Below are 17006 nucleotides of genomic sequence, written 5' to 3' on the forward strand. Positions count from 1 at the left end.
TGGTCGTGTGTACTCTTTCTAGGCTCGGGTCTAGCTCGCCGGATGGTCGGGGTCCTTCCTCAACTTCCTCACCTAATTGTCCTATCTTACTCCACTACATACTACTCCACTAAATAGTGCACTTTTACGGAGATTATACAAAACAAAATAAACTGCAATTCTGTTAGCGCCAAATAAAAGCCCTACTGAACTCGCTTCTATTTGGAGGAACTAAGGTGTTAATTGTCAATGGGTTTGAATTCTTGCATTGCCCCTTGACCAATCCTTTACTAAGATTTACCACATTTTATAAGATCCCCTCAAGGATACTCGACAGCCCATTTTTATAATTTTAAAGACTCATTTGAATTCACAACGATTCATATTTTAATATATCGCAAGACTTCAATATATAGCATGTTGATGTTGGAGAAACAACAACAAATAAACAATTAAAATTATGTAGATATATAAATAAAAGGCAAACAAAATATATGAATTGGGTTCAATGTAGAGCAATTAAAGAGAGCTTAATTTTACTAACCATCAAGGCAGGGAAAAACTCGTAAGATCGTTATGGTTACCCAACTACTTAGTGACTTAGTGAAACAACACTTGGTGCCTATAATCTCTGAGATCGTGACCGTCATCAATACGTTCTTGGCATTATATTGGATCCCCATGTGATGCTCAACAAGAATATATATGTATGTACGAAAGTGGCTAACCATTTTGTATTCCTTCCTCTAAAAATATGTTATTTCAGTCTTCAAATGTCTTTATTAATTCCATTAATTGAAGGGACTATGACTTAAAATGTTATTTAAATGTAAACAATATAAAATTAGATTATTTTCTGATCCGATCCTTTCAACATGTAATATTTAAAAAATAATAATATCAGCTGCTTAAATTCGTTTTTCACTGGTATGCTAAAGAAGCATTAAAGAAGCATTAAATAGGCAAACTGATACTCCAATGTTTTGTTTATAATCTTCGTTCTAACATATTTGGATCCATATCGAATTGTTGTTAAGTTCATGGTCCGGTGTTGGGGATTTCTATGACCAAAAATGTACTTTTAACGCATTTGCCTGTCTTTAGGCAGAATCTGGCTTGTCCAGAACCATAGGCTTCTCCAGAGAGCTGCATGTGGACGATACCTGGACAGAATGGCTGCCTTTTTCCACTGTTGGCACCGATTCCGGAAATCCTGTGAAATTGTTCTGCTCTCTTTGCCTCTCACTGGGTAAGACTCCGAGTGTTTCCAATACCTGAATGGCACTCAATGCTCCCGGCGGCTTCAGTTCGATCGATTCGACCTGGGGTACCTTTAGCTGCAAATGTAACACAAGTTAGTATCTCTATAATATGGTATGTCTCTAATATGTAACTTCTATTAGCAAAGACTAAACAATTACCAAAAAAAACGTCATTTCAGAGTTTGGGATAGTCGAATGCGGAGTACAAACCTCGAAAGAGAGATGTGTTTGTTTCAGAACAGTACAAATGGCAATCGCCATAGGGATTTTCGAAGGAGAATAAAGATACTGCTTCTATGTTTTTTACTGTTCTTTTCATCTGCTCATAATCTAAAAAATTTTTTCTTTTCGATAAGCCTTTTTATAAAAGTGTAATCTTCAAAGGTCTCAGAGTCTAAAAATGTTCTTGAAATATCTGATTTATTTTAAAGTCACTTCCGAAATTAAGCTTAAGACTCGCAAAGTGAAAATATGGAATATAGGCTTTTCGGGCTTCAGTTTTACGAGGGCTATTTAAGTTCATGGCCCAGGTCACTTTTAGCCTTATCAAGTCCCAAAGGCCATGCTGTGATGCCTTAAGAGAAGGAACCGATTCAGGCCTTCTTAGACATTAGTATGATTTTCATCAATAAGAATTTCAAAAAGAGGCTCGTGTCAATTAGTGTAAGAAATTTTCAAGAAATAAGAGCAAAACAGCAATCGACTGTATGGTTGTTTTAGAGCGAGCCAATTGCCATTAAAGTTTTCGAAAACTGGTCAACAAAAGCTGATCATGCTGCGATTCTGAGTGTAAATAACCCATATTTTGGTCGGAAGTTTTTGTAGAACTGAGGAAAACCAGCCTCCAAATACGTATTGTATTTTACTACCACAATCCGAGCGGCATTAGACATTTGACGAAAGAGCCAGTTGAAAAAGTGGATGATCCCCGCCACAGCGGATGTAGTAAATTCACCTTGGATTGGATACACGACCATAAGAGAATATCAAAATAAGGACAGAAACTACAAAGAACGAGGGGGAACGTTGTGAGTTGCTGCGGACACCGCAACTCTACGGTTATACCCGATACTAAGTCAGTATAACTCTCCTCCGGAAGACGCCGCTAATATTAAACGACACGACAAAGAGTGCGTGCGAGAGAGACAGAAAATCAGTCTGAGCGTCACGTCGGGCGCTGCGTAGCCACTGCAAATTGATTTGTTCCTATTGGCTATAAAAATGATCTGATCTGATCCAGATTCAGCAATCTGATAGATATGGTCATTATCTATGATTCTGCGTTTTTAGTTTTCTCGAATGTGCAATATTGTGGATGCAACAGATTTTCGTCCTTTGTGTGGGCGGAAGAGGGTGGGGCGAAATTTTGAGATACACGTTTTATAGTAAAATCTAACTGGAGTGCGAATACCAAATTTGGTTACTCTAGCCTTAATAGTCTCTGAGATTTTTGAATATCCCCAGATTTTCGTCCTTTGTGGGGGCGGAAGGGGGTGTGGCGAAATTTTGAAACAAACTCGTCTCGGTCCGATATATTAGGAGTGTGGATACCAAATTTGGTTGCTCTAGCTTTTGTAGTCTCTGAGATCTAGGCGCTAATGTTTTACTCTAAGTAAGGCGCCTATGCTACGTGTGTGTTAGAGAGAGACAGGGCGAGAAAAAATGAAATTGTTTTCTTGATGCTGGCTATAATAATAATACGATCCAATTCAGATTCCGCAGTCTTAAAGATATGGTCATGCTCTACATTATATTCTACGTTTTTGGTTTTCTCATATCTTTAAAATTGTGGATGCCACAGATTTTCGTCCTTTGTGGGGGCGGAAGTGGGCGGGGCGAAGTTTTGAAATATTTTTGTAGCAGTGACATATCACAGAAGTCTGGATCCAAAACACCGTTGCTCTAGCTGTTATAGTCTTTGAGCACTAGGCGCTGAAAGGGACGGACAGACGGACAGACGGACGGACAGACAGCCATGTCTCAATCGGATCGGCTATTGATGCTGATCAAGAATATATATACTTTATGGGGTCGGAAACGACTCCTTCTGGACGTTACACACATCCACTTTTACCACAAATCTAATATACCCCTATACTCATTTTGAGTATCGGGTATAAAAAGTATCGGGTATAATAATGAAAGAGAGAGAGAGAGAGTGAGAGTAAATATTCCTTGTGCGAGGTTCGCCACACACAAACCGAGAGGTGACGTCAATCGCATCAAACGAAGACCTATAAAACATCCCTCCATTGCACAGGTTTCATTCAATCAGAATGTTGTTTGTTACTCGGCACTTACCTTGGCCTGGAGGTAATCGAAGCTCTTGGATGCGAAGACTATAGACTTAATAAGGGTGTGGTGCACGTCTGTGGCGCTTTTCTTCTTGTCCTCACTTAGTGTCTCAACACGTGGCCTGTCCTCTGGGCCAATTGCATAGTCAGCGCACCATATCAGAGGCTGATAATGTTCTGCATTGCAATTTTAATTAATCTTAGCATATTTTTTTTGTGATGTCTGAACCCTCAAAACCAATTTTGACTGTTTCTAATTGTATGAGCTTGAATGTTTCGTTGTTGTCATCGGTTGTAATTTTCTGCCTTCTTGCTAATCTTTCAATTGACTTAATTTTTATGTTAGAAGTAATATTATCCATAATTTCATTCTCAGAAAAACCGAGGGGCACCCCTTTAATTACTCCATAGGATTCCACATAGTCTTTTGGTATAAATACCACTAAATTCATTTTTTTTAACTCCTCATTTAAAACTAAATCATTTGCTTCGCTGAAAACCTTAAAATAAATCTTGTATAGTGTAGGCGCAAGAGCTACGATTTCTTTAATTCCTTTGATTTTAAGGTGTCTTATTTTTTCAAAAAAGAATAAGCCATTTTTTGTGTTTTTGTTTTCGAAGATGGTACTGTTCTTAGTCGATACTAGTACAGCCGCATCACCGATGTGGCACTCACTATACAACACTGTTTCTCTTTCGATACCTACATTTGATGAGTTTATAATCGGATTAGTATTTTTATTCAGTGTTTTAGTCATTTCAGAATTTCCAGTAAAACCATTTATGGCATTTGTGTGAGAATTGTGAACGGTCACACCGTCAGAAGCCTCCACCATTTTTTTACTGTCATCGTCTATCAGCATTTTGTTATTTATGTCTGTATTGGTGTTGTCGCTTTTTTGTTCCTTGCGCATCTTTTTTGCTGGGTACTTTTCGTTAGTCAAGCTGTCGAATATGTCCTCTTTCACACTTGAACACAAAGCACTGAAGTTTTTTGCTATTGTTTTTTGGGTTTGAATTTTGCTGCTTTTTGCCACCTGATCAGGGGGTTTCAATTTGGCAGACACCGAGTGACCGGCGTCCGCCATACTTGCTGGTTTAACCAGATTGCCAAAGACTTACCTCTCCTTTGGGAAATGAAAAGAGGAAAAATTTATATATTGATGAAGATTTGTATGAAATAAACAATGATCCAATTTTTACAATCACTTTTAATTAAGCCTTTGTTGCTTGGAAAAAGTCACTTTTCAGACTGTTAAGAAAAAACACGACCGGTCTCGCTCGCTGATGAAAAGGAAGTGATATTTTCTTATTAAAGCTAGACCAGGGCCACTGGCACAAACGTCAAATGTATATCGATACTGGTTTCAGCAGTACTGGTTCAGTGTTGTAAAGCGGCAAAGGGCAAAAACGTGCTATAAAGCGCAACAAATATTCAAATAAACTTTAACGCTTTTTGTTGCTTTTGCTTTTGCAGTGACCAGATACTTGAATAAGGAATGTGCCAAAAAGAAACTGTACACATTGTATTTCTTATAACTTCAATGTTTTTGTTCCGATTTAAATTTTTATTTTAATTAAAAAAAAGCCTAAACTTTCAATTTTGTTAAAAAATTTAACAAAATCTGTGGCATACACAATATTGAAGATTCGAAAAAACTAAAAGCGCACAATCATAGATAATGACCATATCTATCAGATTGCTGAATCTGGATCAGATCAGATAATTTTTATAGCCAAAAGGAACAAATCAATTTGCACTGGCTACGCAGCGCCCGACGTCACGCTTAGACTGATTTTCTGTCTGTCTCGCACGCACTCCTTGTAGTGTCTTTTAATATTCGCGGCGTCTGCCGGAGGAGAGCCATACTGACTAAGCATCGGGTATAAATGTAGAGTTGCGGTCTCCGCAGCAACTCACAACGTTCCCCCTCGTTTTTTCATATCTTCCATGTTTTCGGAGAGACTACCATCCTTCGTTAAATTTCTTTTAGCTAGGGCCCAATATCCCTCTAGCATCCGTATCGGTTTCAGCATCCGTACAGGCTTGGAATCTAAAAGGAAAGCTGAACGTCATAGGGCTGCCAGATTGTTGGAGTTGCGCGCAAAGTCCTATTGTCCGGTGGTGACACTGGACATAAGGAAGGAATTTAATTCGGCGGACTGGGCCTGGACGCTGGAGGCACTGAGGTCCTTCAACATCCCGGGCTACCTGCAAAATGCATGGACACGTGTCAGGGTTCCAGGGCATACGAAGTCTCCGCCGGAGTTACTCAGGGCTGCCGCGGGACTGGAGCTGGCGGACCAAAAACGGAGGCATGAAATTTATTTTGGTTAATATTTGTGGTCATATTAATAATATGGCTTAAAATATTTTTTTAATTGACTTGCAAGGCTGGTAGCGGCTTTATTCTGGTCGACGTAATCGTTGTTGCTATAAATCATAGCAGGCCTAGAGGAAAGATTCTTAATATTAGAATATCAGAAATAATATATGATATTATATAATACTATTATATCTGAAAAGCAATTTCAGTGTTAAAGTGGCTTTGAGTTCTACATTTTCTTAAAAAATGCCAAAACTTTTTTGTGGCTTCCGCAGCTTGGGTAGGTACAGCGGCAATGACGAACGCTTTGAAGATGAGACAAAGACCTCTGAACCCTGAACCCTGAACCAAAACTACTCGTTTGTATTTCTAGACATTTGCCGTGTTGTACCCAACGTGGTACCAACGACGAAACGCGATCGCGGCAGCTCTAGCGTGATAAAAAACAGTGCCAACACAAACAAAAAATCGAAGCTGACCTTTCACTATGGCAGCATAAAGCCAACCGACAACTGGCTCAAGAGCGACGATCTACCCATCGTAGAGAGGCGCCAGATGGAGCTGAGCCAGGGTGACCAGCTGATGGACATCCTACCGGAGAGTGAGAGCCACGAGGTCAGCCACACCATCTGGGAACTGGAGAAGCCGGGCCAAGCCCGAGATGCGGGCAAGAAGAAAAACGGTGCCAAAATAAGCTACATCAGTGTGACCAAAGACAACAAGCGCGTCTGGACCAAAGACAAGCAGTCCAAGCTGGTCCCAAAGCCATCAGCCATGCCGGAACCGCCTCCGATCAAGAACCCGCGACGCACCAAACAGAAAGGAGAGCTGTTCCACTGCAGCGAGTGCGAGAAAATCTTCAACCATTCCTGGATGCTGGTAGCCCACATGCGAACCCACACGGGCGAGCGTCCATTCAATTGCCCCGAACCGAAGTGCCAGAAGTCCTTCGCCGATCGGTAGGAGTTCCAACAAATTTACGTATAAATGAGGGAATTCTTTAACAATCTGCCATGCCATTCCTTATTGCAGCTCCAATCTGCGCTCGCATCAGCGCTCCAAGGGCCACCACACCTGGAACTATCAGTGCGGCCAGTGTGGCAAGTATTTCAATCAAGAAAGCTTCCTGAAGCGTCATACCTTGGACGCCTGTCGCAAGTATCTGTTGAACATTACCCATAAGAAGGCATAATGGGGAATCCGAAATGTATTTAATTCATGGTATTGTACATGGTTAAAAAAAAATAAATGCATATTGTACTCGTTATAAAAACGGCTATGACCGTTACATATCACATTCATTATATGCATTTTTATACCCGATACTCAAAATGAGTATTGGGGTATATTAGATTTGTGGTAAAAGTGGATGTGTGTAACGTCCAGAAGGAATCGTTTCCGACCCCATAAAGTATATATATTCTTGATCAGCATCAATAGCCGAGTCGATTGAGCCCTGTCTGTCTGTCCGTCCGTCCGTCTGTCCGTCTGTCCGTCCCCTTCATCGCCTAGTGCTCAAAGACTATAAGAGCTAGAGCAACGTTGTTTTGGATCCAGACTTTTGTGATATGTCACTGCTGGTGGCAAGATCACCACCCCAATTAGCCGACGAGCATCCCAGCCGGGAATAACTGCGTGCCCCCTTCTCTCACTCCCCGACACCTGCCTAATTCGTTACAAAATAGCCACAGCAAAAAAGCTGTGGCCACACCCGAACCACTTCCCATACCATTTGCAAATATATATAGGTAATCACTAATTTCTTGTTATCCAAGACCACTGGATTTTACGGCACTTGTATATGTATATGTAGAAATAATGAAAGAAAATCAAAGAAATAGCCTATATTTTTGTGCTGGTTGTTAACCCATAAATTAACCCCTCTCAGCTCTTATTGATGGCCGTAAGGCCATTCTTTCCAAGGATTACCCAAATTGGCGAACAAAACTCAAATATTAAATGCGATGGCTTGGGATATGTGGCTGCCCGAATTGTTTCAGTTCCAGTTACTGTTTATCTGCGACCCATTCCATTACGGCCAATACCTAGCCCAGCATCAATTTTCCAAAGGCCGCAGCCACTTAACATTTCAAAGCGCCTCAGCCTGGCCAGATGCATTGGCCAAGTTTTAAGTGCGTGGCCCAGACACACATGCCGGATGCAATTTCGTTCAATGCAACTAAATTGGCTCATTAGCAAACAAGGTGGGACACTACGCAGAGACAGAGGCAGAGAATGAGAATCGTTTCTTTGGGCAGCCGAAAACGTTCAGGGCAACCAGATATTGTACACCTCCACCTATACCTCCACGTCGATTGGCAATGCTGAAAAGTTCGAAGTGCTTCGCTCAACGACTAAATCAAACAAAGGCAGTGGGCACTGGGAAAAAATTGTGTAAATTAAAGGATATATTTCCAAAACCAGAACCAAAGTGAACAGAGGATAAGAATTTTAATAAGTTTTGTTTGGAACACCGAATTCTTTAAGACTCTTGATGGCAGATGAGGGCTGCCTTTTAACATAAAGCCTATTTGACTGTTTTTGGTATGACCAGTTTGACAGTTTTTGGCCAAATCATGCTAAGAACTTCATCTTTGCAGAAATATGGAATTAACATTTCCATTTCCAAGAACATTTCCATTTTGTACGATTTTCAACGGGTATCTTCGAGACAAGAATGCTTCGATCAACTTAGTTAAACTTTTGGTGATGAAGCACCATTCATTCCCCCCTTCGCTGCAGAACGAGTCTCGTGAGGGTCGTCGAAAAACGTCCAAAAATTGCAATATTGTCATGAGATATCCTATGCGATAAAGACATTTTTGGGCATTTGACATTTTTCCCCAGAACACTCGTCTGAGCAAATTGGTTTCATCGGATGCAAAATTGTATCCATAATCATGGAGAATATTTTAAAAGGCTATAATATAATTTTGAATTATAGCCTACGTAGATTATCCACTTTTTCGCCCAGTGCAGCGTGTATCTGGATACAATACATACTCGTATGTGATTGGCCGCAAAGTTTTGGCCACACCCACACTTCTTCTCGACAATTAAAGATCAGGGTGGAGGAGTGGGTGCTGGGTGGAGACGACTTCGATTGCGGTCAGGCCCCGCCGCAGTGTAAATCCCACATTTGGCGGAAGCATCTGCACGGCCGAATGCGACGGTCGCTGTGCAAACAGTTCGATGCGACCAGGGCAGGGACGACGACTAATGCCTTAATTTATGGTCACCAGATAAACACGGAATGATTTAAGGTCCCCGTCCCCGTCGCCGTCCCCGCCCCTCCATCGACTCGAACTCGGACTCGGACAAGTGTAAAACGTGTGTCCACTAAAATGCAATTACTTAAACGGAGCGGAACGAACAATGCCACTCGGCTATAAATGTATATTTTTCGAGTTTAAATATTTGATGAGCTCGCGTCACCTAATAAAATTGTAAAACACGAACATTTTATTGGGCGAAACTCTTGCCAGCCTTGCCAGTGTCTTCTCCGTAGTTTCTTTTGGGCAACTTGTCGCTTTTATTGAACCCTCCTCGGGGGAGCCGGCTGGGGGCAAGTTGAGCTAAGTGAATTTTTACGCCACCCCGAACGCAGCCGCGTGCTGCTGCCACAAAAAAAAAACCCCCCACACACAGACGCAGTCACCCAAAAGGAATGCCATCATTTTGAGGCCGAAGTGTTGAGTACCCTTGAAACATCAAATAATATGATAGCATACAGAAACACACAAAACTTTAGTTTTATTCAAATGATGTATCCAAAATCGAGCCATTCCGACCCGTAAAACTGCCCGTATGGAAATTTTGGATACGTGGCAAATATCTCATAAAGTAAGGAACTTCTTAGCTGTTTGTTGGTAAGACAAGACCCTCTACGAGTGTATAAAAAGATGAGCAGCAGCCACGACTTGCTTGCTTCCTTCTCATACAACTTCTGCTGCTGTTGCAGGAGCAGATGCCGAACGTATTTTTAAACTAATTTTCCAACTGGGAGCATTTCGATGGCATTTAACGTGCCAGCCATCAAGCGGGGCGTCATGGTCAAGGGGAAAGAACTGAACTAGAGCCGAAGCTAGAGCAGTAGTTGGAGCCGAAGCTGGGGCTGAGGCTGAGGCTGGGGTCCAAGTTGTATCCGGCCAGCCCGTCCGTGTGGCTAGTTGAGCCGTAAATTATTTTAGCGTTTCAATTTGGCCAGAAGGGTGACAGTGGCCATTCGCTGAATGGTTCCCCTAATAAAGAATATATATGTAGATAGAGCCATCGCCAGCAAGTATTCCAAAACGAAGAGCAAATAAAGTTGGCTAATTCGATTTGATTTGCATTTAGAGCAGGCAAATTTCGGGCTATTTTTAAGCTGAAATAAAACTAAATTAGACTCAAAAAGTGTCCTTGCTCAACTGTCTTAAATACCAATTTAAATTTTATGCGCTTTAAATAGAAGGACTCAATGAAGTATAAGATTTCTGGCGGAGTTACACCCAAAGAAACACCTTTTAAAATTCCTCTAACCCGCGTCCAAATTTCCTTTTACTTAATCCCATTAAAAGCTTCCCATTTTCGAGACTTACGAGAGATTTCTATAGTTTCCTAGTTCATAAATAAATAAATTGCCATTTATTATTACTCATTTCCGCTCATTAAAGTTCACTTTTTACTCGGGCTTGTTTCAGCCAGTTCAATTTAATTTTGCTTATTACCTTGGACTCGAGTCTCTCGTCTCTCGCAAGTTTACCTCTCCGTCAGGTGTATGAAAATGTCATTTATTAGCGCATCTCGTCCTGCCGCTGAGGGCCATCAAAAACCGCCGTGCAGCGCTAAATTTTGCAGGTCGTGAAAGGAAACGTCAGCGAAGATGCATAGCCAAGTTTTTGGCCAAATTTATGACCCCGCCGTAAGCAAACCAACAACATACGGATACGAACACCCACACACACACACACAGATAGAAGTTCATATATATGTATTATGTACCTATATATGAACAGACAGACATCACGTACCCACTTTAAGCTCTATTTTAAGGTGGTCGCCGGGAACTCATCAAACATTTTATTACTCGGCCATGGAAAAAATTCGCTTGGGTCTTCATTTAAAGCAGACAATTTACTTGGAATCAGGAGAGTAGTGAAAATTAATGATTCATATTTAAAAATTAAAGATACATATCTATGTATAATATCTCACAATCGATTATTGTCTTTCCAGCTTTTCAAATGTTTCCAAATATTTAGTAGCTTTAAAATTGTATAAATCTTTACAGATTAATGTACTATGTGTCTATGGTATTTTACAGAAACAAATGGGCATAAATATATATTATTTTTTTGTTTATTTTGCATTCCATAGCGTATTATTAATTTAAACATTGCAATAAATAATTCTAAGTAAAAATGAACAGTTTTGCCAATTGATAAGCGTATTAAATGCTTGGCGTACATATTAATATATACAATGAGCACTTCCCATCCAGACCGGCGATAACTACAGTTTTCTGAGTGATTCACATCCAAGCCGTTTGTCAATAGACCTCCACTTGGAGTATGGCATCGCGGGCTTGGGAGAGCAGGGCCTTTCGGCCCCTGGAACGGCGGCACTCGCGGACACTGAGCCAGCAGTAGTAGAAGTGAACGAGCATCAGGGATATGAAGATAGGTGCACCCACCAAGTACACCATACCGATTTGGTTATCTCTCAGCAGTTCGCCGAATCCCATGGTGAAGGCTGAAACTGAATTTTTTTCCTTTATACTTTTTTATATATCAAAAATTTAAAATTTGTTTCATGACTTTATTCAATTTATTCCATGAACAAATTTAATAAACCGTGTTATTTCAAAAACAGAATAAGGTGGATATTCGATCTGCAGATGCCGAGTAAAAGTAAGGAAATCATGGTTTTTGCGGATATATTGCAAATTGGAAGTATGAGGAAGTGGTATACTCATCCAAGTCATCATCCAAGTCTTCAAAAGTTTTCATTTTGTAGCACAGGGAGGTTTGACACATACTTATAAATGTGTAATCACCATAGCTCGCAAATAACTGTTGACACTGTCGGCGTGTCTGATAAAAACCTCTCATTGACGGACACATTGAGAAAAGGGACTGAAAAGACCCGATCAAATCTGTTTCTGGTCAACTCGATCTTCGCTCAGGCAAAGACCGATTTTTTCTGCGATCTAGAACTATGCGAGAACTAGATCGGAAGAGAACTATAGATCGGAGCTGGGTTCAAGGACCACTTTTGCTGTATCGACAAGACGGAGAGGTTGGTGAGGAATAAAGAAAAATAATAATCTTAACACGTACAAAACATCCGTGGACTTTCTGCGCTAATAATAGTTACATATGTACTTACATTCGGGTTGTAGATAGCCTCCCAAAAGCTTAATGATGATCTCCGGTTCTGCGTTTAGTAAGCCTCAGCGAGATTTTTGGAGTGCGTCAGCTTGGTGTTGATGATGTGGGGGCAGCCCGGGCTGACCGACAGACGTACAAGGGGTTGAGGCAGTTGCCGATTTTGTGATCGGAGCCGACGACGATCGCGAATAAGCTGATAGCAATGGCAGCTGTAGCAGAAGAGCGTTACCGCGACTATCGCGCCAAATAGTATTAGAGACCACGGGCTTATGTTTGGACACTGATAATAATAAGCCAATAAGTGGAACTTCATCGACCAATCCATGACGATACCGATGCTCGATCCATCAGCGCACAAATGAAACTAAATCACCCAGAGTCCGGGATTCTTTGTGCGGTCAAACTGTGATATGCAATGTGATTGCTTCTTATATTCTTATATTTGTGCATAATTCATCCAAGCACAGCTTGAATCACTCATGTAAAGCGTTGAACTCCCAGAGCATTATCATATAGTGCTTGTTTATTGTGTGTGTTGTGTGATTTTCTCGTTCCGAGTCGGCTGCTGTGGGATTGAGATTGGTTGTAGAAATGGGAATTCCCCAGCCAGACAAAGACAACCCCTGCTTTGGTCCTGGTCCTGGTCCTGGTCCTGGTCCTGGCTCTGGCTCCACTCCAACTGGAGCGAGACGCAACTCAATTCAAACTTTGAAATTGTGCGTCGCCGTTCACTGCGACTGCGACTGCGACTGACGTTTGATGCTTTATGATGGAGACTGCCAGAGAGATATGTGCCAAATCCCAACAACAGCAGCCACTCCGTGCCACCTCATATGATGAGCAAAGTTTTGGTTTAATTTAAAATTTGGCCGCAGAAAAATACTCTGAACCGGGGGCCAACTTAAAGATGCCGCAAAATCCAAAAAACCTAAACTCAATTGAATATTCGGTTACCCAAAAAAAAAAACATAAGGAAAGGAAACAACGGGAAATAAGTTGCAGTTCGGGCATTGAAAATCCTTTTGTATTGCTTAAAATTCTTTCTGTGAAATAAAATTGTTTTTGGCCAACTATGTTCGGGCTCTGTGTTCCGGACTGGTCTGCTGCTCACTCAATGGGGCTGGGGAAAATCGGTGGTCGGAATAAGTTTGAAACCGTAACAACAACTCCTACACACAACGCACACAGAATGGATGTTTCTCATTCAATTTCGCAGGTGTTTGACTCCATGTCGGAGGAGCCTTTGCATCGAGGAGTGGGCCAGGGGCCAGGTGCCTTTGTCGATTGGGGCGCACGTGGTTCGGTTCATTTTCGGTTCGTTTTGGTTTCCATTCCCGTTTAAGCGGATTTTCAAATGCATCCCAAATGTGGAATGGCAAAGGGAGAAAATGCTCAGATACTTTGTGGACCCATGTGTGGATTCTCTGCTGACTGAATGGATAAACAGGACATTGAGCAAAGTGTTAATGACAGATAGTAATGTGACTATGATGACATTCGTACCATGATTGATTGTGGCTGCATATTGCATGGAGTTCGTTGTTTTCACATAAAAATGAATGAGAATTCACAAAAATTATCTTGAGCGCTATTATTTCTCGAATATTTTCCTTCGTTTCATGAATTGCTTAAAATATACATATAGCCGATACTCAGTCAGTATTTGTGTTGCTAAAGAGGCGGGTCGAAAATTTGAAATACACTTGTAAAAGTCTGTTACCACAGGAAACTGGCTACAATATTTGGTTGCTCCAACTCTTATAGATCTAGGAGCTCATCAAGATGGACAGACAGACATGGCTACATATAATCGACTAATGATGCTGATCAAGAATATATATACCTTATGGGGTCGAAAACGCTTCCTTCTGGGTGTTGCACTTATTCACTTTCACCTACGACCTTTGGGTAACGGTTGTAAAAAAGGAATACAAATATTGTATAAAATAAACTAGTATAACACTTTTTGTCGTATAACACTCTCATCATTGTCGAGCTTCTGGTCTGAGAGCTATAAGAAATAGGGGAATACATCAATATTTTTCTTTTCTTTTCAAGATTAAAATTTCAGCTCAATCAGTGCAGTTCTTGTCATGTTGTTAAAAGATCAACAAATCAAAAGAAAAATTTGTATTAATTATCATAACAAAATTCGTAATTAATAAAGCAAACTATTCAAAGATCAATGAACTGCTGGATCGGTGTTTGGCATTCTCAGATGATATTTTGCTATATGTTATCATTTAAAAAAAAAAGCAAATGTCAATGTATATTTATTATGTTTTAATTGGCTTGAATAGTATCTTCAAATGGGTTCCTCCAATACATCTTTATCTTTTAATATTCCCTTAGAGTGGCTTTTTACTGCATCTCTAACGAATAAAACTTAATTTTTCTCATTATAAAGTTCTGCTTTTTAGTTTGTAAATAAGCCCTTGGTTCTAATACAGATACTTTAGTCTGGTATTTACCCTAATGTTTTGAATAAACTCTTATCTGAGGCCTAGAGAGGTAAAAAGATACTTCGGTATCTTCATTATTAAAGATAGCACTGGCCTTTTTCAATTTCTTAGGCTGCGAGGGAAGGTCGCGAAATCGAAGTTTTGATACAATTGTACGTCAAAGAAGTTTACAGAAATATACTTAGATTATTCAGGTGGTCTTCAAGATCGTGATACGCGTATAATCAGAAAATTTTCTATAAAACTATTCTAGACCTGGGTGCCAAGAGTGCAGAGCGCCCTCGCCTCTCCATAAAGTGATTTTTGGATTAGGTTACGCTTCTAGTTCTTCCAAATACTTGACTCTGTGCCTCGTATTTTTTCCATTTCCATAAACATTCATAGAATTCAATGAAAACCTCTTCAAAATATAATTAAAGTCCAAAACTTGTAAATAATTCGTAGTATTTAATGTGTGTAAATGCCCGCATTTCCTATTACATGTGATATTGGTTTGCTTTTTGTGAGAAAGCCTAAACCTTAACCCCCCAACCGGAACCGTATCGTGTATCCACATACACCCCCACCCCCCAGCACCATCTTCACCTTCGCCGCACTTTAAAGGCTTGGGCAAACGTGTTGCATACTTTGCGGCGGCAGCTGCCGTTTGTTTGCCTTCGCCGCTGCCTTTCCGCATTTTATGGAGCCACAGCCGCACAGCCACCCCCCCAATGCTTGTTGATGATGCTCGCGATAATGATGGTTGGCCACAGACACATTACCCCCTCCCCTGCCGCCCCTTTACACCTTGCCCCCAGCACCTGTAATTAGATGCGCGAGTTAAGCTCGTGTGTGCGAAATTAATTAAAACTTTCGCTGCTTAAAGTTGCCACCGAAAAGAAGAGCACAATAAACTTGAACTTTCATATGAGGCGTGAAAAGATGCAGCGCGGGGCTGCCCGGGTATCCCCCTTACAAATTGCCAAAAGACCACACAATGACGGGGCACAAAGTCAAGTGCAAGAGTGGCAAGTACATAAGCTCCCAGTCGCCTGGTTGCCACACTCGTAAGTTACAACATAAATCAGAAATGGTTTGCCCCCGTCTGTCTTCTCTATCATCGAAGGCCATCAGCAGACGGGACTTGTCCGTGGTGCAACCGCTCAAATACGGACATGACACTCACTTCAAGGGACACAGAGATTCTGTAGATGGATCAAATAAAACTACGCCTAAGATTCGACTGCCTCTGGGCTCAAACTTTCTTCTTTACAAAATGGTCAAAATGGTTAAGGATAAGCCAGCCAGGGAATGGCATCTTAAGATAGTGCTATACCCGTGCTACCAATTCCTGGTTGAGCTGTTGTTTTTTTTGTTATTTGCTCTTCTGGTCGGCATCCCTTCGGCATTTTCCTTGTTGGTTGCTGCTGCTGCTCCTGGCTGCTTGTTTTCTTCGCTGGGCTGCCCCAACATGCTGCATATTTATGGCATGCCACAAACGTTTATCTAAACTACATAAAGCAATAAAAGTTAAAAGTCAAATAACTGTACTCCGCTTCCCTCAAAGTTATCCTTTCTGCCCCCCATTCCGATGCTGTTGCTGTCGCTGTCGCTGTTGCTGTTGCTCTTTCGGTTGCTGTTTCTGTTATTGTCTTTGGGTGCTTTTGTGGCAACTACTGAAACAGATGCTCCTGCAGGAGTGTGTATGGGGGATACTCTCCATCGTTGTGGCTGGGTCTGCGTCTGCGTCTGCCCTTTGGGAAACTGCAGGAAGCTGCCGACAACCGGCAATGATGAGTCTGGTTATGGTTTTGGTTTTGGTTTCGCTGGCAGCACCTACGGGAAAAGGTATATCTAAATTATGTGGCAAGTGAAATATGAGAGATACATAAGAAGATCAGATGTATCCATTACAAGAGGTCTGACACTTGCGTTGGGCAAAATCTTAACTATTTCGAAACATTTAAAGAACTCTCTTCATTAGAATTCCTTTCCTTTATGATAAAATGATTTAATTCAATCATTCTTAAGTATTTTGTAAAGTGTTGTCCTTAAGAATTCTTTATTAATATTGATTGAACGAAGTCTGCCAGTAAAAGTTTATCTTCACTCTGAAATGCTATACGCCCTTTCGTTTGGCTGGCTTCGTCATGATAGCCTTGTCGAGTCCTGCAGCGCATTGCCATAGTCGCGAGGACCTGTTTTATGTATCTGTTTACACTTACAAGCTGTCGATGCGAATCCTGGATAACCGTGCACTGTGTGCTGCAGTCTGGCAGGGACCGACAATCGAGGACCGAGGACCGAGGACACAGGACACTGGATCACTGGA

At 41.2% G+C, this 17006-nt stretch overlaps 3 protein-coding genes across 3 annotated transcripts; 1 reads left to right on the plus strand and 2 right to left on the minus strand.

Moving 5' to 3' along the window:
* The first annotated feature begins 6030 nt into the window (after window positions 1-6030).
* Window positions 6031-7141, plus strand: LOC108157422 (zinc finger protein interacting with ribonucleoprotein K). Its single transcript, XM_017289472.2, has 3 exons — window positions 6031-6142; window positions 6236-6821; window positions 6895-7141. Exons 1-3 carry the CDS (start codon window positions 6109-6111, stop codon window positions 7052-7054), a joined length of 780 nt encoding a protein of 259 aa, XP_017144961.1. The 5' UTR covers window positions 6031-6108; the 3' UTR covers window positions 7055-7141.
* Window positions 7142-11184: 4043 nt separating this feature from the next.
* LOC108157424 lies at window positions 11185-11596 on the minus strand. The gene has a single exon (XM_033389775.1). The coding sequence runs from the start codon at window positions 11585-11587 to the stop codon at window positions 11393-11395; it is 195 nt and encodes a 64-aa protein (XP_033245666.1). The 5' UTR covers window positions 11588-11596; the 3' UTR covers window positions 11185-11392.
* A 664-nt stretch (window positions 11597-12260) lies between these two features.
* LOC108157423 (hemotin) lies at window positions 12261-12605 on the minus strand. Its single transcript, XM_017289473.2, has one exon. The coding sequence runs from the start codon at window positions 12556-12558 to the stop codon at window positions 12286-12288; it is 273 nt and encodes a 90-aa protein (XP_017144962.1). The 5' UTR covers window positions 12559-12605; the 3' UTR covers window positions 12261-12285.
* Between the last annotated feature and the right edge of the window lie 4401 nt (window positions 12606-17006).

The sequence above is a fragment of the Drosophila miranda genome, chromosome 2 (genome assembly GCF_003369915.1).
Source record: "Drosophila miranda strain MSH22 chromosome 2, D.miranda_PacBio2.1, whole genome shotgun sequence".
NCBI classification, from domain to species: Eukaryota; Metazoa; Arthropoda; class Insecta; order Diptera; family Drosophilidae; genus Drosophila; species Drosophila miranda.